The sequence below is a fragment of the Heteronotia binoei genome, chromosome 5 (genome assembly GCF_032191835.1).
Source record: "Heteronotia binoei isolate CCM8104 ecotype False Entrance Well chromosome 5, APGP_CSIRO_Hbin_v1, whole genome shotgun sequence".
Classification (NCBI taxonomy): Eukaryota; Metazoa; Chordata; class Lepidosauria; order Squamata; family Gekkonidae; genus Heteronotia; species Heteronotia binoei.
The window spans coordinates 9,754,886-9,782,803 of NC_083227.1; the positions used below are offsets into that span (position 1 = coordinate 9,754,886).

General features: G+C 48.5%; 1 protein-coding gene across 1 annotated transcript in view; it reads left to right on the top strand.

The window, feature by feature from the left end:
- The first annotated feature begins 897 nt into the window (after window positions 1-897).
- Window positions 898-27,918, top strand: part of LOC132571666 (class I histocompatibility antigen, F10 alpha chain-like) — a 30,202-nt gene continuing 3,181 nt past the window's right edge. Inside the window, exons 1-6 of the mRNA XM_060238459.1 lie at window positions 898-973; window positions 8,176-8,460; window positions 9,856-9,919; window positions 11,355-11,435; window positions 16,668-17,017; window positions 23,494-23,778. Of these exons, the coding sequence (XP_060094442.1) occupies window positions 898-973; window positions 8,176-8,460; window positions 9,856-9,919; window positions 11,355-11,435; window positions 16,668-17,017; window positions 23,494-23,778 (1,141 nt within the window). The remainder of the gene's footprint in view (window positions 974-8,175; window positions 8,461-9,855; window positions 9,920-11,354; window positions 11,436-16,667; window positions 17,018-23,493; window positions 23,779-27,918) is intronic.

Here is a 27,918-nt window from a genome sequence, read left to right on the forward strand (position 1 = left end):
CTTTGCAGCGACTCCTCCTGCAAGGATTAGAATGATTACAGGTTTGGAACACTTTCCCTATGAAGAAAGGTCAAAACTCTTGGGGCTCTTTAGCTTGGAGAAACGTCGGCTGCGGGGTGACATGAGAGAGGTTTACAAGATGATGCATGGGATGGAGAAGGTAGAGAAGGAAGTCCTTTTCTCCCTTTCTCACGATACAAGAAGTCGTGGGCATTCAATGAAATTGCTGAGCAGACAGGTTAAAACGGATAGAAGGAAGTCCTTCACGCAAAGGGTGATTAACATGTGGAATTCACTGCCACAGGAGGTGGTGGCGGCTACAAGCATAGCCAGCTTCAAGAGGGGGTTAGATAAAAATATGGAGCAGAGGTCCATCAATGGCTATTAGCCACTCTGTGTGTGTATATATAAATTTTTGGCCACTGTGACACAGAGTGTTGGACTGGATGGGCCATTGGCCTGATCCAACAGGGCTTCTCTTATGTTCTTAACCCCCCCCCCCTTTCCATATATCTATATTCTCCCCCCCCAGCAGATTTGCCGGGGGGGGGGGAAATCCCAAGCCCGAGCCCAACTTTCTCTTTCCTTTCTCCCAGCTGCCGGCAACGGTTCTGCCCGGCGACTCGTGACACTTTCATTTCATTTCATTTTATTGGATTTATATCCCGCCCTACCCCACCGAAGCGGGCTCAGGGCGGCTCACAACACAGAAGGTTCTAACAATAACATTCTAATTTTAGATACAATAACACTTTCAGAGCGCTACTTTCTGGTTGGAGGAAAATTCCTCCGTTGGCCAATCCGGGCTCTCGTCCGGCGTTCCTCCCTCCTGCGCTCCACCGAAAGTGCTTTGCAAGCCCGGCGAGCGCAGAAGCGGGGTCCTCGCTCCGGATCGAGATGGGGCTGTTGCCCCCGAGGGGGCTCCTGCTCCTGGAGGGCGTCGCCTTCCTCCTGCTGGCGGTGCGGGGCTCCGGTGAGTCCCTCCTTCCGGGGGCCAAAAGCTCTCATATGTTGTGGGGGAGTATACATTTTGCAATTGGAATAGTGTGCGAAGGGTGAAAAGGCTGCGGTGGAATGCATTTCCTTGGCTCAAAAATGCGGGGGGGGGGGAGCATTAAACGGTGTTCCACCCCCGCTGCCCGAAATGCGAATCTGGGAGCCCCCCTATGGATTGCAAAGCAGGTCTCTGTGCTGGGAGGGAGGGCTGCTGTTGCTCTTTCCCCGGGATCGGAGGAGCGCCTGTCGGGAGGGGGGAGGGGAAGGCCGAGGGAGGGCAGATAGAGCTTTGTAAAAACTTCTCAAAATGCAGGAGAGATTGAGAGAGCTGGTTGCAGGCGGTCCCAGGGATTGCACCCCTTCGCCAAGGCATGTCTGGCCTGCGGAACTCCCTGCCACGAGAAGCAGTAATGGCCCCTGGCTTAGGGGGACTGAAAAGAGGGTTGGGCACATTGAAGGGGGTAGATGAGGCTGTATGGGTGGCTGATAGCCAGCCAGGATCTCCAAGGAGGTCTTCTGGGAAGATCTGTGGGTGAAGCCTGCTGGGGCGAGCTTCTAGCTGTGGACTGGGGGAGGAGTCCATTGCAGCGGGCGTAGCGGGGGGGGGGGGGTGGTGTGTGTGGCTTCCCTAAGCCTTCTGAGTGGCTCCAGTTGGAGGAGTATAATATAGTGGGTTCTTTGCATCGAGAAGGCGATCAGTGAAACATCAACTCTTTATTGATTTCAGCATAGTATAGACCAGGGGTGGCCAACGGTAGCTCTCCAGAAGTTTTTTGCCTACAATTCCCATCAGCCCCAGCCATCACCCATCGTGTCTGGGGCTGATCGGAGTTGTAGGCAAAAAAACATCTGGAGAGCTACCGTTGGCCACCCCTGGTATAGACTAAGTAACAAGACTGGTGACCCGGGCCAACTTTGCTGCCCATTGTTCCCAAGTCCCCAAACTCTGTTTGTGGGGCTCCAGTGAGCCTGGCAGGAACACCCAATCCACATACATAACAAAAAAGGATTCTGGATCAGGTGACCTCATGGTCAGGTCCAGCGTGACTGCCTTTTGTCTTCTTGTGCAATGTATGTGTGTGTGTGTGTGGGGGGGGCTGGTTTGGGCTTCCAGAATCACTGTCTGGGTCAAACCCTGCCAGGAGGTGCCAATTCTCTTCCCCTGGGAACTGGAAGGGTCTTTGCACCCCCATGGAACACCCATTCATCTCTAGGGAACTTTTAATTAGTTATGATGTCTTGTCTGTTCCACACTTCTTCTCATGGAGGGGCTTGCAGATTTATGCCCCGCCCTTCTCTCTGAATCAGAGACTCAGAGCAGCTTACAATCTCCTTTATCTTCTTCCCACACGACAGACACCCTGTGGGTGGGGCTGAGAGAGCTCTGACACAAGCCGCCCTTTCAAGGACAGCTCTGAGATAGCTATGGCTAACCCAAGGCCACTCCAGCAGGTGCAAGTGGAGGAGTGGGGAATCAAAGCTGGTTCTCCCAGATAAGAGTCTGCACACTTCACCACTACACCAAACTGGCTTTCAAGGTGGCCTGTGCTAGAGAGGAGGAAAGAAGTGTTGTTTGGGCCAAGTGGGATAGAACCTGGAGAGTTGGTGAAAGGTTCAGATGAGTGGGGGTTAGGGAAGGGGACATCCACATGTGCCCCTGGGTTGTGAGCCTAGCTCCCCCCACCATCTCCACAGTCCAAACCCCCCCTCCCAATAGATTCCTTCAAACCTGAGAATAAACCTAGATCTAGAGCCAGCCTGGCCTTTGGTCAAGTGTCTGTTGACCTCTTCAGGTACGATTTTTTTGCTGCCCAGTGCCAGAATTTCGTGCTTCCCATAAAATTCACACTGTGTAGCAAGCTGTTAAAGTCCCTTAAGTCGACTGGTGTCTCTTCTCCCAGCCCTTCAGACCTCTAGACCCACATCTTTCCCTCAACCACCTCTTTAGCTCTTAAGAGAAGTGTCTCTGGGTCTGTGACCTCTCAGGTCTTTTACTGTGACTCTTCTCTAGTCACACACAGCCCCGTGGCTGTCTTTATAGAGTGAACAGTGAGCTCTGCTTCTCTTGAAGACTCTCCTCAGCTCCTTCTCAGACCAACTGCTCTCTTCAGCAGTCTCCCTCAGACTCTGTCTGACACTAACTGCTCTCAGCTGTTAGCTGTCAATCACCTCTGAGAGTTCCGAGCACTCTGGCCCCCACCCTCAGATCACCTGACGCAGGCTCTAGGCGTCCTTCGTTTTCTTGTTAAACTGTTCATTACCGTCACATGGGCCATTGTGGCTGCCTGTGTCTTTTGGGGGAGGAGAGGAGATTGTCTTTTGAAGGGGAAGAAGACACACATACGCCCCAGCTAGGTGTCCTCAGAAGTGGTTTCTGGCTTCCTTCTGTTTGCAGCTGATTTTGTTCAAAATGGCTGCTTTTCTGGTGGGAGAGATCGCAGAGGAGCTTCAAGGCCGCAAGCGATCGAAAGATGAGGTGTAGAAAACTAAATCAACTTTTGTGTTCTTTGAGGAAACCTATTCGAGCATTCTTTTTAAAATGGCTTTTGAGAAACAATATTGGGTGGGTGTCAGTGACTTGGTTTGCTGTAGAATTGTTTAAAAATCCCATTCTGAAGCTCACTTCCCCCAGCCTGGCAAGAACAGATCCATTCATCAGAAAAGAAGGAGGGGAAAAGATTCCTCTGAAGAGACAGCTGACTTGGGAAGTCTCCACAGGGCTTTAAATAGGATGGTCCTGTAAGTGCAGGCGCCCCGTGGTGCAGAGTGGTAAAGCTGCAGTGCAGTCCGAGCTTGCTGCTCATGACCTGAGTTCGATCCCGGTGGAAGCTGGGTTCAGGTAGCTGGCTCAAGGTTCACTCAGCCTTCCATTCTTCTGAGGTTGGTAAAATGAATCCCCAGCTTGCTGGGGTTAAAGCGTAGATAATTGGGGAAGGCAATGGCAAACCACCCCATAAAAAAAAGTTTGCCATGAAAATGTCATGATGTGACGTCATCCAAGAGTCGGAAACCACTGGTGCTTGCACAGGGGACTACCTTTACCTTTTACCCATAAGAGCCAGTTTGGTGTAGTGGTTAAGTGTGTGGACTCTTATCTGGGAGAACCGGGTTTGATTCCCCACTCCTCCACTTGCACCTGCTAGCATGGCCTTGGGTCAGCCATAGCTCTGGCAGAAAGGGCAGCTGCTGTGAGAGCCCTCTTAGCCCCACCCACCTCACAGGGTGTCTGTTGTGGGGGAGGAAGGGAAAGGAGATTGTAGGCCGCTCTGAGCCTCTGTCCTTGAAAGGGCAGCTGCTGTGAGAGCCCTCTCAGCCCCACCCACCTCACAGGGTGTCTGTTGTGGGGGAGGAAGGGGAAGGAGATTGTAGGCTGCTCTGAGCCTCTATCCTTGAAAGAGCAGCTGCTGTGAGAGCCCTCTCAGCCCCACCCACCTCACAGGGTGTCTATTGTGGGGGAAGAAGGTAAAGGAGATTGTGAGCCGCTCTGAGACTCTTCGGAGTGGAGGGCGGGATATAAATCCAATATCATCATCTTCTTCTAAGTGCAATGGTTTTTTAAGTAGGCTCTCTGAGAAAATCTTTCGTTTCTCTGAGATTCAGTTGAAGTTTCTTTACAAAATAGTGGACATTTATATGTCTGGGATTTTCTCTATTATTTTCCTGACCTGGACAGTATAAAGTTTTGCCATTTATTGACTTGAACAAACCTTGCTAATGTAGAATAGTCAGCGCCAGATACAGGGTAGATCTGTTGGCTATATGAGCCATAGCCAGAATTAAAGCAACAGAAAAAGGTGGGTACAATTATAGGAATTTTAAAAAAATGTGCAAATTCAATCCTAACCCCCTGAGGCTTAGTTTTCAGTTCCCTCAGGGGATGATACATTCACACCCTAGGTCTCCAAGGCCCAAGGTCAGGCACAGACTGTTTTCGCACACAGCTCACCTCGGAGTCACGTCCCTCTTCACTGCGCAGCATCTGGTCGGATTTCCCACCATCTGCGCCGGAGGAGCAGGAAGAGTTGCGGCTTCTGCATCGCAAACGGAAATCGCTAAAACCCAGTTTCCGTTTGCGACGCAGAAGCCACGGCTCTTCCTGCTCCTCCGGCGCAGATGGTGGGAAATCCGACCAGATGCTGCGCAGTGAAGAGGGACGTGACTCCGAGGTGAGCTGTGTGCGAAAACGGTAACAGATTCTTTAGCCCTACTGCCAGGGCAAAGTGACAAGCCCTGGACAGTTACAGTTAAAATAATACATCTTCCCAACTACCTCCAGCACAGCTTGGTACAAGAAAATGTCAAGACAGTGTGCGACTGCAATAAAAAAGGCCAATGCTATGCTGGGGATTATTAGGAAGGGAACCGAAGACAAATCAGCAAGTATCAGAATGCCCCTGTATAAATCGACGGTGCAGCCTCATTTGGAGTACTGTGTACAAGATAGACACTACAATATATGTTCGGTTACACAGGTGAGGAATCGAAAGTTATTTCTCAGCTTAAGGGAAGGAAAGTTACTTCAGCCACCATGACCCATGACAGGCTAGTCCTGACAGACAGTCCAGTACAAATACTGGACTGTCTGGTTCCAAACTGGATACCTTGGCAACCCTACAAAATGGGTCAAACCAGCAACTGCCCATTGACCCCCCTTCTCTGTGGTGGCCCCCACCCTATGGAACGGCCTCTCCTGTGGCTTTTAGGGAGTTCCTCCTGCTTCCTTCATGTTACAAAACTGCCCTAGAGGACGTTCTTGTGGAAAGAGCCAAGCTGGGGTGTGATGGTGTCCAGCTCAGGAGGGAATTTTTATGAGGGATAAAGTCTCCTCCATACTTTTAGGAGGTATTTTTGCTTGTGTGGTTCCCTGTTTTGTTTCTCTCACATTTCATCACACTATAAACTATAAACAGGAATAATAATAATTGAGAGCATTCCCTTGTAGGCCCCTCAGTGATGCCCCTCCCTCTGATACGTTATGCTAAAAGAAAGCATCTGCTGAATCTGCTAAAATAAATCTATAAACGTACCTGCCCGTCTGTTCTGATTTTGGGGAGAGAGCCTCTTCCTTGTTCCCCCATCTTCTGCAAGACAGTGGGTGGTCAACAGGACAGGGCCTTCTAAGTGGCAGCACCTTATTTTTAGCCCAGCCTCCCAGTGGAGATTTGCCATGTGCTCCCCAAGTGAAAACTCTCCTTTGTGTCATGGCTTTGGGCTGAGTTTTAAAAATTCTTTTCCCAGTTTCAGATGTCATCTTATTCTTAGCAGAGTTTATCTGATTTCTGTAGCTGGTTCTGGAATGCCTTTTTATAATAAAAAGTGCTGGGATATAGTAAAGTGGAATTTTTGGGAAGGTGCTTTTTAAAGTAAAGGGAGCAACATTGTTGTTTGTGTGTGAAGAAATAGTAGGCATCTCCCCTCCTCATTTTCTTTCTTCCCCTTCTATTGATATGAAGAAGATGATATTGGATTTATATCCTGCCCTCCACTCTGAATCTCAGAGTCTCGGAGTGGCTCACAATCTCCTTTATCTTCCTCCCCCACAACAGACACCCTGTGAGGTGGGTGGGGCTGCTCTCACAGCAGCTGCCCTTTCAAGGACAACCTCTGCCAGAGCTATGGCTGACCCTAGGCCATTCCAGCAGCTGCAAGTGGAGGAGTGGGGAATCAAACCCGGTTCTCCCAGATAAAGAGTCCACACATTTAACCACTACACCAAACTGGCTCTCATTTCGAGAAATTAGTCATTTAGTTTTTTCTCCGATGGACATATTTTACTGGCCTTTTTTGCCTAGTTTTGGCATTCTGTGATCCTTCTCAAGTCTTAGCAAGAATGATGGGTAATCAGTGAAATAAATACCAAGCTGCTGCTAGGAACTTTTTCACGTCAACTTTCCTTTCAGACAGGCATCCTCTTTTAAGTTTGTGGAATCTGAAAGTTCTGCATTGGAAGTTCTGCCTTTTTCAGGCCTATTTCTGATGACAGAAGTAACTTTGAATTATCCTAAAACAACTAGAGATGTGAAGGCCCGGAAAAAAACTGGAGAAATTTGGGGGGAAACCCTGGGTTTTTTCCTGAAGCCTTTTTTGTTTTTTTCCAAAAAACTGGAAAAAAGAAAAAAATGATTATGGGATGTTTTATTTTAACAGGATGAATAAAATAGTTTAAGACAAGGTGTTCAAATATTTTCCAAATCATTTCTAAAAGATATGTAAGGTATCCGATTATTCTAATTTCTGAGGACGAGCAAGTCCTATTCATTGAAAATTAGTCCTACACTCTCTTCTGTACACTTCCCCCCTCTTCAATTCTTTTTATGAGAATGAGTTATTTTTATTTCATACTGTGCAGAGGAAATATGAATCAGGTTACTTCCGGATTTTTTAAAATTGTTTTGTGGAGTTTTTTTCCCGAGCTTCAAAATTTCCAGAAATTCTGGGAAAGAAATGCCCTATTTTTGACCCAAGTTTATTAGCAACAGAATAATTTAACAGGCGTTCTCACATTCTGACATGTTACTGTTTGATGGTTTCCCACGCTCATGCAACCCAGATCAAAGGTTTTCTGAATTCGTTAATTTTACTATTCTGCTATTGGCTTTTAACTTTGTACCACTTGGCATTCTAAATCCCACCAGTTTGGTGTAGTGGTTAAGTGTGCGGACTCTTATCTGGGAGAACCGGGTTTGATTCCCCACTCCTCCACTTGCACCTGCTAGCATGGCCTTGGGTCAGCCATAGCTCTGGCAGAGGTTGTCCTTGAAAGGGCAGCTGCTGTGAGAGCCCTCTCCAGCCCCACCCACCTCACAGGGTGTCTGTTGTGGGGGAGGAAGGTAAAGGAGATTGTGAGCCGCTCTGAGACTCTTTGGAGTGGAGGGCGGGATATAAATCCAATATCATCTTCTTCTTCTATGTGGCTCTGCTTACTGTACCTCATTCCTCCTCTGATGAAGTGGGTATGCACACGAAAGCTGACGTTCTGAATAAAACTAAGTTGGTCTTAAAGGTGCAATTGACTCCCAGGAAACTGTTCTCAGAGTTGCACTGTAAGACAGAGAAGACATACAGGCTATGTAAGGGTGACTCAGTCTCTCAGGGGAACTAAAGTTTTGGTGGAGAAAATCTAACCAACAGTCCCCTTAACCCTGCTCCCCCTTTTTTTCTCTCTCTCTCTCCCTCCAGGCTCCACCTCCTCCCACTTCGTACGCTACTTCTACATGGCTTTGTCTGAGCCTGGCCCAGGGCTGCCCCAGTTCATCGCTGGGGGTTACCTGGATGACCAGCCCATCAATCGCTATGACAGCATCTCGAGGAGGAATGTGCCTCAAACCTCCTGGATGGAGAAGCTGGAAGACTATGCGGCTGGATACTGGAAAGAACAGAGCTGGAAATTGCAGGGCAACGAGCTGATGTTCCGAGAGAGTCTGGTGAGGCTGCGGGATCGCTTCAACCAGAAGAACAGCACAGGTGAGTGGAGGGGGAGGGGCCGGCCACAGCATCCCCCCCCCTCCCCAGGACAAGAGAAGGGGGAGGGGCTATCCCTCAGGAGGGAGGGGAAAGTACAGAGGAAAAGCCCCCCATGTGGAGAGGGGAGTGAGGCAAGTGGCCTCAGAGGCGAGACCAAAGGAGCTTCAGTTGTCCTGATGGGCATCACTGGGGTGGGGTGGGGATTCTCTTCACAGGGGAGTAGAATCTTAAAAAAGCTCCGGTTCCCATATGAAGAAGAAGAAGATAAGATATTGGATTTATATCCCGCCCTCCACTCCAAAGAGTCTCAGAGCGGCTCACAATCTCCTTTCTCTTCCTCCCCTACAACAGACACCCTGTGAGGTGGGTGGGGCTGAGAGGGCTCTCCCAGCAGCTGCCCTTTCAAGGACAACCTCTGCTTGAGCTATGGCTGACCCCAGGCCATTCCAGCAGGTGCAAGTGGAGGAGTGGGGAATCAAACCCGGTTCTCTCAGATAAGAGTCCGCACACTTCACCACTACACCAAACTGGCTCTCCTGCAGTTTGGAGGCTGTTTTCTGGAAGGGTCTTTGGAATCCTCACATCTAGAAAGGGGGTGTGTGTGAAAGGAAGGGGATGGAGTAATTCCCTCTCTCATTTCTCCTATGGGCAGTTGGGCTGCTGCCTGATGGAAGAAAGGAGGACTTTTAAGTGGGGGTCACCCCTCCTTAAAGGTGACAGCCTCCCACCCCATATCCCCAGGGGCAACAGAGTGGCCTGCCTCAGCACTAGTTTGGGGGATGGAATCGAAGGTGACCCCCCCCCTTTTGGTAGCAGCCCCCACCATGGGGCTGGCGAGGCCACCCTGTTCCAGATGGGATAAATGCAAATTCTGTAGGGAAAGCAAATCCTGTAGATAGCAGTCCCCCACACAGGAGAAGTCTGACCCCACCCCCTCACCATTTCCTGGAAGAAGGAAAGACCAGTGATAGGACAGTAATGGGGATAGGTCTTCCCCTCCTTCATTCTGCCCATCAAGGGGTATTCCTCAGAAGGAGCAGCAGACGGAGAGGCTGCTTTGGGTAGTTCAGGCCGCCCCTCCCCAGTGTTTTTGGGCTGTGCCTCCCAGAACTCGGGGTGCCCACCTTCTGATCCCTCCCTTCCTAGCCATCTCCCCTCCACCAGTTCCGCCCCACTCAGTTTCAACAAAGCCCCCCTCCCCGACTTCTCTGCAGGGCTGTTGCTGTGAAGGAGGGCTGCACTAGGAACATGAGCCTTTCTTCTCAGCCCCTCCCTGTTTTAAAGTAAGGGACACCTATATGATGCTTCCCCCACTACCACCACCGCAGAGCTTTGTTCCCTCTGGAGTTCTTCACTCTTTAAAGGATCCTCTTCCCTCATTTCACTCCTTGCCAGATCCAGTTTGTGATGACTTTTTCTTTAAAATATCTGTGGGCACCAAGTTGGTGTTTATGAGCCAGTAGGCAAAACCGGGCTTGACATTTTAGCCAGAACCACAAACAAATTCTGGTTTGGAGACATGGTTTATGTCAGGGGTGGGGAACCTTTTTTCTGCCAGGGGCCTTATGGATATTTATAACATCATTTGTGGGCCATAAAAAAATTATCAACTTAAAAAACAGTGCTCTGCCGAGGGAGAATGATTCCGGCCAGCAAAATTAATGCAAATTATTTTTTCTATTTGAAGTCATGTGGACAGAGCCTAATCTGGTGCGCGCGCAAGCATACACACCCACACACCAGGCCCGCCTTTATAGGCAAATGCATAGGTCCAGGGCTTTTTTATAGAAAAAGCCCAGCAGGAACATAGTAGCATATTAGACCAGATCCCCTAATATTAGCATATTAGGTCACACACTCATTAGCATATTAGGCCACACCTTCTGGGATAATCAAGTGCAAACTGAACTGTGACAGTAACTTTTCCAGGCCCTGCAGCAATTCTGGCCGGCCAGCCAGGCCCCAGGGAGGCTGCCGCACAATACATCCGGGCCCTGTGATCCCTGCCTGGCCCTGGGGCGGCTGCTGCACAGCACGGCTGGGGCCCACGATCCTCGCTGGCCAGCCAGGTCCCAGAGAGGCTGCCACATGGCTCGGTTCAGCCCAGCAATCCCCGAGGGCCACGCCAAGTGACCTTGAGGGCCGCATACGGCCCTCGAGATGGAGGTTTCCCACCCCTGGTTTATGTTAACCGTCTTCGCAGAATACTGCCCTGCTGGAAAAACTCAGACCGAATGAGTGAAATCCAGTACATTAAAAATTCAGGTTTGTTCAAATATGGAGCTCCGCTTCCAGTTTGGGCAAAACTGGCCTGAATTAAAATACTGTTTTTAGTAATCCCACTGCTGGGCAAAGACATCCTATTCTGAAGCAAGTTCGTGTAGACCAATGCCAAAGAATTGAACTTAGGTAAAGGGGGGGGGGGGGGGAGAGTCTGGCAGATTCCCATTCACAAATTTTGGGAAAGCTAAGGGTGAGGGGATCAGGCTGGAGTAAGAGGGGACTCTTCATTGTGGTCTCTCTGCAGTCCCACACATGGGTCTTGCCCTCGGCAACGGATCCTAACTTCGGAGACTCCAAAAGCTCGCTTGAGCGTTTTTCTGGCTCCACGCATCCATGGATGAGGTCCTCACATCCGTAGATGATGGCCGTAAGTGTGCTAAGTGCCTAGGTGTCACCCAGCAACAGCAGCCTCAAACTTTCAACCGCTCCCGACCCTGGAAACAGCCCTATCTGAAGTGTCAATAACTTCAGTTAGAATACTGGCATCAGAAGGGACCCCAAACCAAACAGCCCTACCAGTCCTACCAGCAAAAGTCACATTCTCAACCAAGCAAGAAGACTACACCACCCTCTAAGCAGTCTTTTTGACTTCTCTCTCCCGCTTCCTCCAGGTCACACAAGGCTTTTTCAGTTTCTCAGGACTTGGCAGAAGATCACCACAGATGCCTGGATACTTACCATAATTCGGATAGGTTACTCCATAGAGTTCATTTCACCCTCTCGCCATCACCGTTTTGTTTTGACACCGCCTTCCCCATTTCTTCACAAAGAAATCCAAGATCTCCTTCATAAATGGGGCATAGAACCCATTCCTCTCCATCTCCAAAAGACGGGATTCTGTTCCAGATACTTTCTAGTCTGAAAATGAGACAGAGGCAGACGTCCAATTCTAGATCTCAGGAAATTCAAAACCACGTTTTGAGCCCTTAGCATCTGTTGACTTACGTTTACTTTCCTGGAAGACTGCCCTATTGGTTGCCCTCCCCTCAGGTAAACGGGCAAGCGATCTATGTACCTTCCGTGCTGATCCACCTTACACTGTCTTTCATAGTTCCAAGGTGGTTCTTCAAGCGGACCCCACCTTTCTCCAGAAGGTCGTCTCTCCCTTCCACCTTTCAAGTGCAACTTCCTTACCAGCTTTTTTTCCGGAACCCAAGGACACGGGTCAAAGGATCCTGAATACTCTCGACGTGAAGAGAGCCTTATCCTTCTATCTTGCATGTACACAACCTTTTCGCAAGGACCCTAATTTGTTTGTAGCCTATGGCAATCCCCATAAAGGCGCCAAGATATCCACCCAGAGACTTTCCAAACGGGTGTCTAGTGCAATTTGGTTGTGTTGCGAGGCTGCTAAACAACCATTACCTGTCAGACTCAAGGCTCATTCCACTAGAGCCATCTCAACTTCTTCGGCATTTCTGCAAGGAGTATCCTTGGAGGACATTTGTGCCGCTGCAACCTGGTCCTCTCCGTCCACATTCGGTGCTCATTATGCCCTGGATGTTCAAACTAGACATGATGCCTCCTTCGATCAGGCAGTCCTCCGTTCAGTCTTTCACTGATCCTGCTCCAGGTGAGTGCCTATATGTAAAGTAACTATTTTTGTTTTAGTTTTTAACTTTTTATTACATTTAACAACAATAATAACAATATATGTATATATACACAAAACATAAACTTAGGGATGTAGACCGTGGGATGCATTATGTACTTATATCATTAGAATACAAATCCTTTGTTCTAACCTAAACCAAATCATACATTCTACAGTTAACCCCTTTTTACACTATATTCTTATTATCTTTCCCCCATAATCATTCATACAATAAGTTCCATTTCCCTTCTATTTGTCTGTTTGTTAATTTCTTCTCATAATATCTCCATCAGAGTATCTACCTCAGCTCAGTCTAGAACCAACCAAAAATACTTCCTTTCTTCTACACTGTGATCCAAAAGAACATTTGGCATTTCAAGTCATCTTACTTTATTTATAAATTACACAGTATCTATTTAATTCCCTGCAACAACAACAACAACAAAACCCCCAGCAAGTTTGGAATACACTTTCGTACAATAAGTTCTGTTTTCCTTCTATCTATTTGTTAATTTCTTCTCTTAGTATCTCCATCAGAGTATCTACCTCAGCTAAGTCTAGAACTAACAAAAAAGAAAACTTTCTTTCTTCTACACTGTGGTCCAAAAAAGAAGAAAAAAAAACATTGGCATTTCAAATCATCTTACTTTGTTTGTGAATTGCATGGTATCAATTTGTTTCCCTGCAACAAAGCAACCAGCAATTTCGAAATACACTTTCTTCAGTTTTATTGGTGTAATATGCCAACGATATAACTTTAATGATTTGTCTCTCATCGTCTGGCAAACCAATTCCTTCATTTTCCTCCTAATACACCTTATATAAACCTCTCAGCAGGCGGTGTTCCTTGAAAAAACTAAGGCAAGCTCTATAGCCATTTTCTATATCTTTCTCCAGTTCCTTTTTCTTCATACCAAGAACTGGTGTCAAGATCTCTACTATCACCTCCTTTATATGGTCATACCTATCCTCTGTAATATTCTGCATTCCTGAAATATGCACTACCTGCACCGTTTCTATGTAAAGTAACTATTATGGCTTGCTTACCAATTTCCAGGACCTGCCTCCTGTGTTTCGCTTGTTAATCACCCATATGTGGGACTGCACAGATACCACAGTGAAGATAAACAGGTTGCTTACTTGTAACTGATGATCTTTGAGTGGTCATCTGTGCAGTCACACCCACCCACCCAGCCTTCCCTTCTGCTGGCTCTTTGTTTTTCTCCTGCATGGATGTCAGTAGCGGCTGGAAGAAACTGAGTGGGAGGGGCGCCTTCCGCTCACTCCAGGCATGCGCAGTCGGTGCCTGCTCCCCACAGCGAGCCAGAAAGCGCGCCAAAAAAAACGCCCAAGCGAGCTTTTGGAGTCTCCAAGGTTAGGATCCGTTGCCGAGGGCAAGACCCATGTGTGGGACTGCACAGATGACCGCTCGAAGATCATCAGTTACAGGTAAGCAACCTGTTTTTACTCTGGAGGAATATGTTGCCATGGGCTCTTCCCCACCTGACCTGTATAACCCACCTGCATCTTGGCAGGGCTGAGGGAAGGTGGGAGACTCTGGGTGGGCCCTCATGGACTCACCTGCAGTTAGCGAGGGGCAGCCGCTTTGGCTGGGGAGCTTGCAAGCCCTTCAAGTGTGTCCTCATCCTCTTCTCTGGCTGTTCTCTCTTAGACAGCCCCCCCTATTCCACTGCATGAATTTGCCTCATGGTCCTTCTGACCCCCTTTCCAGGAGTTAGAGATGGCGTCGCCATTTTTTGAATTTGCTGCGGGAACCTTGTGGGACTTAATGGGGTGTCCTCGACTATGTTAAGGGCCACATCAGACCCCTGTTTCAGTTCCACATCCAGCCAATGGCATGAGGACGGCTGTGCTAAGAGCTCCTGGTACGGATCCAGCCAAAGCCTTTCACATAATCGGGACCCCAAGGGAATTCTGCTGTCTGGGAAAATGTCACCCGATAGCTCACTGAACAATGGTGACTAGAATCCTCTGAGAATAATTGTCCTGGAGTAACCATCCTCTCCACACTCGGCACAACAAAACCCAGGTACCCACATCGGTCTTTTCTCATTTGGGGATTATTGAAAAATACATATATTTTATTTATCAGAATTCTTAGCGTGAAAACATGTGAGCATCAAACATTTGAACCCTATGGAACATTTGGTTACTTGGTCTCTTTAGTCTCTTTTCAGTCTCTTTTCCTGCCATTTGGGGGTGGTGGTCTACCAGTCCCAGCTCTGAATATTCCCGTTTCCAAGAACAACCATCTGTATTTCTAAGAACCGCTTGGTTTCCTTACTTTTATGCAGAATTAAGCCCACCACAAAAATGGAACATTTTTAGAAATGTCGAAGGCACACAAAAAGGTTCTTTCCCCGGGGGAAATTGAAGTAGATGCAATACTTACTTTGCTATCACACCTAAACTTCTTTTACCAGTTTAACAACATGGAATGCATCTTTTATGGCTTTGTTGACATGTGACGTGAATGTGCCACCCAGTGACAGCCGACTCTTAGCAGCTCCAGCCTGTGGCGTTTCCAAGGCAAGAGATGAGCAGGGGGGGTTGGCTGTTGCCTGTTTGGCACAAGTCTGTGGAACTTAATGCTCGGAATAAATACCTTTTCTGTAAGAAAATGGCCAGTCTGTACTTGAGAAACAGTTGGAACCTGCTGCCTCAGATGTGACTGCAGCCCCTGGATCTTTAATTTTGATAATCTCCGAGGGAAGGGAGACAAATGGAAGGTAGAAAAATTCAGTCATAAACAGAAGAAGGTGCGTTCCTCGGACGCAAATTCTATAATAATAGAGTCACAATAGGAGGGAAATTCAGCTCAGCGTCATGATACTGAAAACACTGAGAGCTTTCGTAATGTATTATTTCCCAGGTTTTCAATTTAAAGTGAGTTTTTTTCCCCTTCAGAAGCATTTTTCTTCATTTTGAAAGAGAAAATACCTCACCAGAGGTTTTTCCAGCGGTTACCTAAATTTTCCAATTTTCCTATTGAGAAATATCGAAAAGGCTTTTTGAAAAGAAGTCTGTCTCCCCTCCCTTAGCCTTCCAATCTTTATCTCAGCCATGAAGTATTCCACTTTTGTTTTATATATATTGCTCTGTGAGATTATAGTGTAACCTGTGTAAAACATCCTACATTGTGTTCAGTACAGAGATGTCTATCATTCCAGCCCCGCCGCACACACACACATTTGGAATTGGAGTAAAAATCATTTAAATTTAGTAAAAGCTGAGAGGTGTCCCCCCCCACCACCCATGGTTTTAGTTTGAGGAGACTTAAAACAGTGAGGGTGGGGGGTGGTATATGTAGCAGAATACTGTCTCATTTGCTCCCAAACAAAGGAATAAAATCATGACTGTTCTCATTATTATTTTCACTTGGAATCTGACCCTACTGCAGATTTTGCACCCTCCGCCACCCCCCCCCCCCGGGCAAAACTTGATCCTGAGCTGGGTGGGAATCCCTGCAGAAGAGCCCTCCCTTTCTGGAGCAGGGGGGCAGTGTAAGGATTTGACTCCACAGAGAACTTTTCCCTGCAGCATTTCTCCCTTCCCTTCACGCCAGAGAGGTTTCGGATAGCCTGGGATGAGCATGGTGTCCTTCAGTATTTCCTAGCTGCCAAGGGAGTTTCCTGTGTTTCGTTTGTGGGATACTGGGCAGGGCCGGAATCCTCCTACCCAGGCTGTTTCTTCCCCCTCCCTACAATAAATGGAACTCTTCAAGGGATTTCTCCCTTTAAAAGCTGTAGCTAGAGGGGGTGGATTAACAGGACCGGATCTACATGTTTTTTGAGGGGATCAAAATAAAAAAAAAATGATGCCCCATTATGGGCCCAGAATAGAATGGACTCCATACCCAATTTGGCGCCCCCCCCTTTCCGGTGGCACCCGGGGCAAGCACCCCCCTGTGCTCCCCCCTAGATCCGGCACTGATTTCTGAAGCCCATCCTGGAGTTTACTCTGCATTCCTTTGGGACATGAGGGAGAGACTCCTACATGCAGGAGAATCCACTGGAGAAGGTATGCTTCAATCTAATGACCCCTCAGATTCTTTCTTATCCTAGTAAATCCCCCGAGTGTGTAGAAACTACATTAAAACGGGAGGGAGGGAGACATCGTCTCCTTCCTCCACCATCCAAAAGCTCGCCTCTCCCCTAATTGTTTCTCCTCCTAAGAAGCAGGTCCCTGTAAGGGGGTGGGAAAGTAAGAGGCAGACCCCCTCCTGGCTAGCCCCTTTGGAGAGTGGGGAGCAGAGAGGTCTCGATGGGAGGGGCTTGCCTTTCTTGCCGCCTTTTGCCCCCCTTTTAAGTGGGGATCGACCTTCCACACACAAACACCCCGTAAGCGGTTCCCTCATCATCTTCCGCGTGTCTCTTGCAGGGCTCCACATGTTGCAGGCCATGTACGGTTGTGACGTGCGGCCAGAGGGGCAGTTCGGTGGGGGGCTTTACCAGTATGCCTACGATGGGGAGGACTTCATCTCCCTGGACATGAAGACTGTCACCTGGACAGCCCCGATGCCCCAGGCCAAAGAGACCATGAGGAGGTGGGAGAACGAGATCTATTCAGCCCAGCGCTGGAAGTCCTACCTGGAGGAGGCCTGTGTGGAGTGGCTGCAGAGGTACCTGGACTATGGCAAGGAGACCCTCCTGAGGACAGGTGAGGAGTCCCCAGTGTGTGTGTGGGGGGAGCTCTCTGGCCTTGGGAGATTAATCACCTCCCTCCTCTCTCTACAATATTTTAGGGGGGAGGCTGAGTGCTTAAAGGGGAGCTTCTTTCTCCCCTCTCCGGCAAAATGAGTAGAGTCTGCCACTTTTTGCTTAGGACTCTACCACGTTGCTGGAGCCCCCCCCCCCCCCCCCGAACAGCACATCAGAAAGCATTTACTGTTGTTTGGGGGGAGGAATATGTCATGTTTCCCCCCTTCTATTAAAACAAATGCCTTGCTAATGTGTTTTCAAAAAAGAAGGTTCAGAGAAGATATTGGATTTATATCCCGCCCTCCACTCCAAAGAGTCTCAGAGCAGCTCACAATCTCCTTTCCCTTTCTCCCCCACAACAGACACCCTGTGAGGTGGGTGGGGCTGGAGAGGGCTCTCACAGCAGCTGCCCTTTCAAGGACAGGCTCAGAGCGGCCTACAATCTCCTTTCCCTTCGTTCCCCACAACAGACACCCTGTGAGGTGGGTGGGGCTGAGAGGGCTCTCACAGCAGCTGCCCTTTCAAGGACAGAGGCTCAGAGCGGCCTACAATCTCTTTTCCCTTCAACCACCACAACAGACACCCTGTGAGGTGGGTGGGGCTGAGAGGGCTCTCACAGCAGCTGCCCTTTCAAGGACAGAGGCTCAGAGCGGCCTACAATCTCCTTTTTTTTTTTTAAGTAAATCAAAAGTTTATTACAACACCAAAAATAATTTACAAAACAGTATAACTCTAACATTTCACATACAGATAGATTTGCCTTCCACATAAACAATATTATCCTCTAAGATATAATCTATCCCCGAATTACCCAAATGGGGTAGAACGTGGTGTCAAACCGTAATCGAACATCCATCTTAACGACATTTTTTCTTTGTAAATGGTAACACTTACATTTCTTTTTACCTTTAACTGTCTTTTACCTTGCACCTTTTTTTTAACCAACTATAAAATTTTTCCCATTTTTTAATTGCTTCAACTTTGGGAATCCCTTTTAACATATTTGATAGAATATCCATCTCCGCGGCTTGCAGTGTTTTATCTACCACCTCCTCTAATTCAGGAGTTTCTTTTTGTTTCCAATGCCTGGCATAAACAATTCGAGCTGCCGTTAACACATATATTGTCAGATATTCATCCTCCTGTGGGACCTCCTTCCTTACTAGGGACAATAACATAATTGCGGGTTTAAACTGCCAGTTTATATTTAGCATCGCTTTCAGCATCTCATAAACTTTAACCCAAAATTTCTTTGCCAATTTGCAAGTCCACCATAGGTGGAAAAATGAACCAACCTTTGTCCCGCATTTCCAACAGTTTGGGGGAATAGACACCTTAATCTTATTTAATTGAACAGGAGTGATGTGCCATCTATGAAATAACTTAAAAAATTTTCTCTAAAATTATATGGCTTAACGATTTTATAGTTCAATTTCCAGAAGCGAGACCATGTTTCCAGATCAACATTTTCCGTCAAGTTCTTGGACCACTTCAGCATCACATCTTTAACAACTTCATCCTCCAATTTCATCTGCATTATATAATTATAAGTTTTCTTAATAACTTTATCCACCTTATTTACTAAAATTTTATCTAAATCAAATTTGGTGTTGGTAAACCCAATCAGTTTATCCTTATTAAATTTGGCCAATACTAGGGTCATGGTCCACCAGTCTAACTTTATGCCTTTCGCCTCCAATTCTTCTTTCCCATATATTCTGTCCTTTCCATCCAGTAGGTCCTGGTATCTGACTAACGTTGAATAGTCCCTTAATTGTGGTTGAATTGCAGCCTCACTAGGTGATAATCATCTCGGAACTTTATTATATATTTTCTTTTTAAGTTTCTGCCAAACATTGTAAATCCCCTTACGTACCAAATGATTGACAAAGTATTTCTGTGCTCTGTCTGCATTCCATAGGTTATGGTGCCACCCATTTTGGAGGTCGAAACCTTCCAAGGTTAATATTCTTTTGTTTTCAAGGCCTATCCAATCTCGCAGCCAGACCACACCACATGCCAAGTGATAGTTTTCCCAATCTGGTAGACCTAAACCTCCGTTTTCCTTCGAATCCATTAAAATTTTCCATTTAATTCTTGGTTTCTTATCTAACCAGATAAAGGATCTAATCAGTTTCTGGTGGCCAGACCGTCCCGGGCGCCCGGGAATGTCCCGGTTCTGGCCCCCTATTCCCGCCTCCCGGGCTGGCTATACCGGGACCATTTAGAGGTCCCGGTTTAGCCAGCCCCAGAGGCGGTGGGCCGCGGGCGCCGGCGGGGAAGGCGGCGAGTGAGGGAGGGAGCGTCCCTGCGCGTGTTCCCGTTTCCGGCAGGTGACGCGGGGAAATGATGTCACAGGAAGTGATGTCACTTCCTGTTTCCGGCGGTGGCATGACGTCACCAGAAGTGACGTCCCTTCCTGTTTCCGGCGGTGCGCGCGCGCACCCCTACCTTCCCCCCCCCCAAAGGTGTCCCTGGCTGGCCTTCAGACATTATGGTCACCCTAACTTAACAATAAAAATTTTTCTGGCTGCGAAGTTGACCATTTGAAATAAAAATAATACCTTAGGTAGGATATACATTTTAGTCAGAGCAATTCTACCCATGAAAGATAATTGCAAGTTACACCATTTCTTTAGCTTGGCTTCGAGTTCTTTTAAAAGCGGCTCATAATTGAGCTCATAAATGTTACTGCATTTATTACTAAGCACTATCCCCAGGTATCTTACCTTAGTTTCCCTCTGAAAACCTGATCTTATTTCAATAACCTGTGCATCCTGAGTAGAGATGTTTTTAGTTATGACTTTGGATTTTTTATAATTTACCTTTAGCCCAGCGACTTGCCCATATTCATTTAACTCTTTTACAACTTCCTCAATTGAGTCTATTGGATCTTGTATAATTAGAACTCTCTCGGCTTGGCTTCGCAAACGAAGATTTAAGAAGGGTGCAATAGTCCACGTCTGCTGCAGGCTCGCTGGTGGCTGACAAGACCAATGCGGGACAGGCAGGTCCGGCCACAGGGGCTGCAGGGAAAAGTCTGATTTAGGGTTGGTGCTGTAGCAGTGCGATTCTTCCTCAATCTCCTTTTGTCCTCAAGACCAGCTATGCGTGCGTTCTCAAAAGAAGAGACAGCCTGGTGGATGGTGTGCCTCCATGCTTTGTGATCTGAGGCTAGGTCAGACCACTGGTGATGGTTGATGCGACAGGTGCCAAGGGATTTCTTCAAGGAGTCCTTGTACCTCTTCTTTGGTGCCCCTCTATTTCGATGGCCGGTGGAGAGTTCGCCATACAGGGCAATCTTGGGAAGGCGGTGGTTTTCCATCCTTGAAATATGCCCTGCCCAGCGCAGCTGCGTCTTCAACAGTAGTGCCTCGATGCTGGTAACCTCCGCCCGCTTGAGAACTTCAGTGTTGGTCACAAAGTCACTCCAGTGGATGTTGAGGATGGTGCGAAGGCAGCGCTGATGAAAGCGCTCGAGGAGTCGCAGGTGATGACGGTATAAAACCCACGATTCGGAGCCGTAGATGAGGGTTGTCATCACAACCGCTTTGTAAACATTGATCTTTGTGCCTTTTTTCAGATGCTTGTTGCTCCACACTCTTTTGTGCAGTCGGCCAAATGCACGTTTTGCCTTTGCCAGCCTGTTGTCAATCTCCTTGTCGATCTTAGCATCTGAGGAGATGATGCACCCCAGGTAGCTGAACTGCTGGGCTGTCTTCAGAACTGATTCACCCACAGTGATGCAGGGAGGGTGATAATTTTCCTGGGGTGCAGGCTGGTGGAGAACTTCTGTCTTCTTCAGACTAACTTCTAGGCCGAGTAGCTTGGCAGCCTCTGGAAAGCAGAGAACTACAATTAGACTATAATTAGACTAGAACTACAATTAGAACTATAATTAGAACTACATCATCGGCATATGCCAGCACTTTGTATTTTTGATCTCTAACCTCTAAACCTTTAATTTTGATGTTCTTATGGACTCCAATAAAATTTCTAAAGATAACACAAAAAGTAACGGAGACAACGGGCAGCGCTGTCTAGTGCCTTTTCTTAACTGTATTTCATCTGATAAGTCTCCATTCACTATCACTTTGGCTTTTTGGTCTTTATAAATGGCTTTCACGTTCTGAATAAAATTAACTCCAAAATTCATTGCTTGTAACTGACAAAACATAAAATTCCAGTTCAAATTATCGAAAGCCTTCTCCGCGTCCAAAAAAAATAGTGCCAATTGTTTCTTCCCACTAATTTCATAGTGCTCTAAAACATTTAATATTGTTCTTAAATTGGAACTCATGTGCCGTTTTGGCAGAAACCCAGTTTGATCTGTATGTTTTAGCTTGGTTAATACCTTTTTTAGTCTATTAGCCAAAATAGCTGAGTAGATTTTATAGTCAACATTAAGTAAAAAGATTGTCCTGTAATTCCTGACCTCATCTAACCCTTGAGAGACCTTAATTAGTCATTTTAAAAATGTTCTTGAAGAAGTCTGGGCTAAAGCAGATATTCTGGATTCCTGGAAGCTGGCAAATAAGAGCGGCCTACAATCTCCTTTCCCTTCCTCCCCCACAACAGACACCCTGTGAGGTGGGTGGGGCCGAGAGGGCTCTCACAGCAGCTGCCCTTTCAAGGACAGAGCAAAGCAAAGCAAAAGAACAATGGCAGCACAATATATGGAATACAAAAATATCAAAAATATTGTGCAAAAACACTCTTAACTAGTATGTACAAAATTAAGTACGGTAACTTATATAATAAACAGCCTACAAAAGTAAGCATACATTCATATACATCCAGTAGAAATCAAAGACAAAAAGGAGTCTCGAATACAGTATTACAGGGAGGACCCCACACAGTCTCTTAATTTTCCAAACAGAGTACTGAGACTCAACAATAAAGTTCCACAGGAGTCCCTCCGTTGTTTTTTGACTTCTGAAGGAAAAATTCTTGCCTTCACGCAAACTCCGGCTTTAATTGCGTTCTGCTGCTCCTGCAGCTTCCTTGTAAACCAACTGAAAGTTCCAGCCAAATTCTCTCTCAAACGCCCATTTTGGTATCTTAATTAGCGGCTTTCAAGGACAGAGGCTCAGAGCGGCCTACAATCTCCTTTCCCTTCCTCCCCCACAACAGATACCCTGTGAGGTGGGTGGGGCTGGAGAGGACTCTCACAGCAGCCGCCCTTTCAAGGACAGAGGCTCAGAGCGGCCTACAATCTCCTTTCCCTTCCTCCCCCACAACAGACACCCTGTGAGGTGGGTGGGGCTGGAGAGGGCTCTCACAGCAGCTGCCCTTTCAAGGACAGAGGCTCAGAGTGGCCTACAATCTCCTTTCCCTTCTTCCCCAACAGACACCCTGTGAGGTGGGTGGGGCTGACAGAGCTCTCACAGCAGCTGCCCTTTCAAGGACAACCTCTGCCAGAGCTATGGCTGACCCAAGGCCATTCCAGCTGCTGCAAATGGAGGAGTGGGGAATCAAACCCGGTTCTCCCAGATAAGAGTCCACACACTGAACCACTACACCAAACTGACTCCTAGCTACCAGAGAATCACCTCCTTTTCCTTTTCCTGCCAATCCTCCCCCACTGCTGGCTAGCTAAGGAGCTGACTTGTGGGAGGGTAGAAATGGCTGCAAATGCCTGGGGGGAGTCTCAGAGTTTGAAAGGGGTTGGTGAGAGCACTGACTCTCCAAAACAGGAGTTTTCTCCTAAAACGGGATCTGGCAAAAGGGGGATCTGCGAGATTTTTAGAGGAGCCTTCCCAGCATTCAAATGATTATTCTAAGGGGACAGCACACCACGCTAGAATTGTTCACACCCTTGTCTCTAGGAACCACTGCAAAAGTCATGAATTTTTGGATGGTCGCAAGTTTTTACACAGAGTCCTCCAACGTTCCCCACCAAATCCTTCATCTCAGCTATTATGGCCACATGCTGACTTTTTGTTCACAAAACTATGCGGTTTAGAGAGAGCATTGATTCTGCCCTCTGTGTATGTGAGAGAATGAGGGAAGAAAGCAGAAGGGGAGTGGAGAGTGAGGGAGGAAGGAGCGCCTGGGGGATGTTGCTGCTGCTCTGATTTTTTTGGGGGGTGGGGTGGGATGAAAGTAGTCAGCCCTGTCTAGGATGCCAAAAAAATCTGAGTCAGACCCTAAAGGTAATTTTTTTTAAAACCCTGAAATGTAGGGAAGGCTGTTCGTCCCAAAACCCTGAAGAGACTCATGAGGCCAGTCTCAGAACCTCAGTATGATTTCCAAGTCTAACCTGGAGAATCCCCTTCTGTAGAATTTTGCATCTCTTGAAGATGCCACAATTTTGACACATCAAATTGGGGGTGGGACTGGATGGCCACATGGAATCCCTTCAAGGCCAGTCTCCAATCTGTCATCTTGGGAGATGCAGGGTATTAACACAGGATGACGTTGCCCTTTCCACAGAGGCCCCAATGGCAAGGGTGGCACGCAAGAAGGGCCACGATGGCCAGGAGACCCTCTTCTGCCAACTCTACGGCTTCTACCCGAAGGAGATCGAGGTCGCCTGGATGAAGGACGGGGAGGACCAGAAGCCGGAGACCTATTCAGGGGGTGTCGTCCCCAACTCGGACGGGACCTTCCACACCTGGCTCAGCATCGAGGTGGACCCCAAGGAGAGGGACCGCTACCAGTGCCAAGTGGGACACGACAGCCTGCCGGAGCCCCTGGACTTGGCCTGGGAGGAGCCAGGTGAGGGACTGCGGACGGCGAGGCTTGGGCCTTTGGCGATGGGGGCTGGCAGAGTCTGGAAGGAGTATGTTTGAGAAAGGGGGGGAACTCCATGAAAAGCCTCCCCCCGCCTGGTCACTGTTCTGAACAGCATCTCCCAGGAGGTCCCTAGACTTCCATTGGGGGTGCTAACCAGATCTTCGTGGTCTCTGTGCATCACACTCATGGGATAGAGCGCCTGCACCGATCCCCGAATCGGTACCTAAAAAGCCCGGGATTTTTGCGCACTCAGCACCAACGGGCATTTGCAGGCGTCCCAATGCGCATGCTTGCCGGCGCCAGTGCAAGGATCCTGCCAGTTCCTTTCTGACCGCTGCGCCGAGAGAAGCTCCTTTCGTGTCCCCGGTCAGTGAAGTAGCGTTTGGATTTTTTCCTAAAATTGTTGTGTATAGCCCGTTTGTTGTTTTTCTTAGTGTAGTTAGTTAGTTAGTTGTTAGATAGTTAGTTTAAAAAAAAAGTTTGTTGTTGTTGCACTTGCCCTTCGGGGCCTAGTCTCTTTTCCCCCAGTTTTTCCCCTCAGAGACTTTACTGTGTGGGTTTTTGTGCATCTGGAGTCTATGGAAACACGCTGGGGATTTTTCAAGCACTGCCGCTCTTGTGAAAAGAAAATCAGCCCCCCCCCCCCCGCTGCCGACGGCCATTCCCTCTGTCTTCTCTGCTTGGGTGAGGGCCATCGAGTGGACTCCTGCTCCCACTGTTTGTGTTTTTCTAAGCAAACTCGGAAGAATCGAGCGGCGAGGCTTTCGGCTGCACTGGTCAAGTCAGCACTTTGGCCTCAGCAGACGGCATCGGGCCCATCGGTACCGATGGGAGAGTCAGCGGCCCCGACGGTCAGGATGATTCGGGGACCCTGTCATCCGAGTCGAAGAAGGCAAAATCTAAGGAGAAGCGGAAGAAGAGATCGTCCCGCACTCCTCCTCCTTCTCGTGGCGCCTCGGCTTCGACATCGACTGCCCCGCCGAGGAAGATCCTGGCATCCCCGCACCAGAGCCCTTCGGTGTCGAGAGGTGGTGCTTCGCAGCTCCGTCTTTCAGCATCGGAGCATGAGATCGATCTGACTCAGCGCTCCCGCTCATCGGGGTCGAGTCGGCGTAGTGACAGCAATTCGGTCTCGGAGGTGGAGGTGCTGGCGCCTACAGAGCCTTCGGTACCGATTGACTAGGGGCGTGGTCGGAGAGAGCTGGAACCTGCTGTGGTGGCTCGTCGCTTTCTACCGATTCCACCATGGGAGCAACGTCAGTGGCCGCCTTGTCCCTATCCCTACCCACCATATCAATGGTACTGCTGGCAGAGGTGAGCAACCTCCTACAGAAACAAGCCATAGAACGGGTCCCTGTGGAGGCCAGGATGGGAGGTTTCTACTCTCGCTATTTCCTGGTTCCCAAACGGGATGGGGGTCTGAGACCCATCATGGATTTGCGGAATCTGAACAAGTTTATTCTGTACCAGAAGTTCAGAATGTCCACTCTGCAGACGATCCTGCCTCTCATCAACCAGGGGGACTGGATGGCAACGCTGGACCTCAAGGATGCCTACTTCCACGTCAGCATTCATCCTGTGTTCAGACGTTTCCTTCGGTTTGTAGTAGGTTCTCAACACTTCCAGTTCAAGGCCCTTCCGTTTGGTCTGTCCACTGCACCTCAGGTGCTCACGAAGATGATGAGCGTTGTGGCTGCCCATCTCCGGCTTCAAGGGATAGTCGTCTTTCCATACATAGACGACTGGCTCCTTGTGGCGGAGTCGAAAGAGCTTCTGTCGGCCAACATTGCCATCACTCTTCGTCTTCTTCGCACCTTGGGGCTGCAAGTCAATCTGGAGAAATCACATCTCACTCCTTCAAGGACAGTTCAGTTCATAGGGGCTTTGCTGGATACAAACCTGCATCGTGCATTTCTGCCTCAGCAGAGAGCGATGGACATTATCCACCTGGTCGGGCTTCTGCAGAATCGAAAGTGTGGTACAGCGCAACAGCTGCAGCGGATGCTGGGGCTGATGGCGGCGACTACGAGCATGCTAATTTTTGCAAAGCTGAGAATGAGAGGTCTGCAGCTTTGGTTTTTGCGCCAGTTTCGCCTGTTGAGGCACTCACCTCGAAAGAGGTTTGCAATTCCACCTGCAACACTTCAAACATTGAATTGGTGGAAGTCAAAGAGCAACATCTGTCAGGGAGCTCCATTCCACTTGCCCGTTCCAACGGTGACGATTACCACAGATGCGTCTTTGTGGGGGTGGGGGGCCCACATGGACGGCCTGTGTGTAGGGGGGCCTTGGCCCCGGACGCTGTCCAGTTGCCACATAAATTACCTAGAACTGCTGGCGGTTCACTTTGCTCTCCGGTCTTTTCGCCCCAGGGCGGCGGGGAAGACTGTTGCTCTTCTGACAGACAATACTACTGCCCTCTGCTACATCAGCAGGCAGGGGGGGACAGTTTCCCGTCTGCTCTGTGCCCTGGCTCTGGAACTCTGGTCGGAGTGCCTGGATCACGGAATCTTTGTGAAGGCTACACACCTTCCAGGGGTGCTCAATATACAGGCAGACTCCCTCAGCAGGGGTGCGGCGTCTCTGCACGAGTGGGAGATACAGTGGCACTTCCTTCAACTGGTGTTCCAACTCTGGGGGTATCCCCAGGTGGATGTTTTTGCTACAGCCGAGAACAGGAAGTGTCCTCTGTTCTGCTCAAGGGGAGGGGTCGGACCCAGAGTTGTTGGGCGACGGTCTGCTGTTCCCGTGGGAGGGTCGTTTTCTGTACCTGTTCCCACCTCTGCCACTATTGACAAGGGTGGTCAACAAGATCGCGCGAGAGAGACCTTGCTGCATCCTGCTGACTTCGTGGTGGCCTCGTCAGAACTGGTTCCCGATCCTGCTCCAACTGGCGAAGGGGGTCTTCTACCAGTTTCTGGCGGAACCAGACCTGCTATCGGCTCGGTGGGGGGGGCATGTATTCCATCACAACGTGCCCCACCTGAAACTGACAGCTTGGTTCATCGATCCTGCGGGTTCTCCAGTAGAGTTCAGCACGTCTTTTTGAATAGCAGAAAGCTGTCTACTCGCACTTCCTATGATAGGAAGTGGAGGAAATTTCCCCAGTTCTTCGTTGACCCTTCAGTTCCGCCTCAAAGGGCGGGATTGTCGGTAATTTTTGAATTTTTGTTGTCTTTGGTGGATGCCGGACTTGTTTTTTCTTCCATCAAAGTTTATTTGGCAGCAATTTCTGCTTTTCACGACCCTATTGAGGGGCATTCTGTTTTTGCGCACCCTCATTCTAAGACCCTCCTGAAGGGTTTGCTCAGACTGCATCCCCCTTCAAGATCACCTCCACAGTTGTGGGATTTGACTTTGGTGCTGGACATGCTGACTAGGCGTCCCTTTGAGCCGATGGCCAAGTGTTCCTTGCAGCTGCCATCATGGAAAACTGCGTTTTTGGTGGGCATTACAACTGCATGCCGTGCAGGAGAGCTCACGGCTATGCGCTGTGACTATCCATATTTGGTTTTTCGGGAGTCGGGGGTTTTATCAAAGATTTCAGGTTTTCACGGCTGGCATCATCATTAGGGTTTGTAGAATCTTTCGGGCTCAAGTGCCGTGTTCTACTGGAGAAAGTTTTTCTTCCAGACGTTTCGTTCTCAGCTGCGGAGAACATCCTCAGTGGCGTTGCAGCCAGAGCAGGCGCTCTGACCTTCTTGGCTGCTGTGCATCCTGGCCTCACTCAATGCACAGCAGCCAAGAAGGTCAGAGCGCCTGCTCCGGCTGCAACGCCACTGAGGATGTTCTCCACAGCTGAGAACGAAACATCTGGAAGAAAAACTTGAGCCCGAAACACGGCACTTGAGCCCGAAAGATTCTACAAATCCTAAAGTCGGGGGTTTTCCTAACTCCTGATATTTCTTTTCTCCCCAAGGTGGTTTCTCAGTTCCACCTTAATTTGGAAGTTTGGCTGCCTACCTTTTACCCTAATGCTTCCTCAGAGGAGGAACATAGGTTGCACACCCTTGATGTTAAGCGTGCTTTGTTATTTTACTTAAGTCGTTCCAAGAGTTTTTGCAAGGATCAGCGTCTTTTTGTTTCATACGCTGCTCCTAAGTTAGGTTCCAGAATTTCATC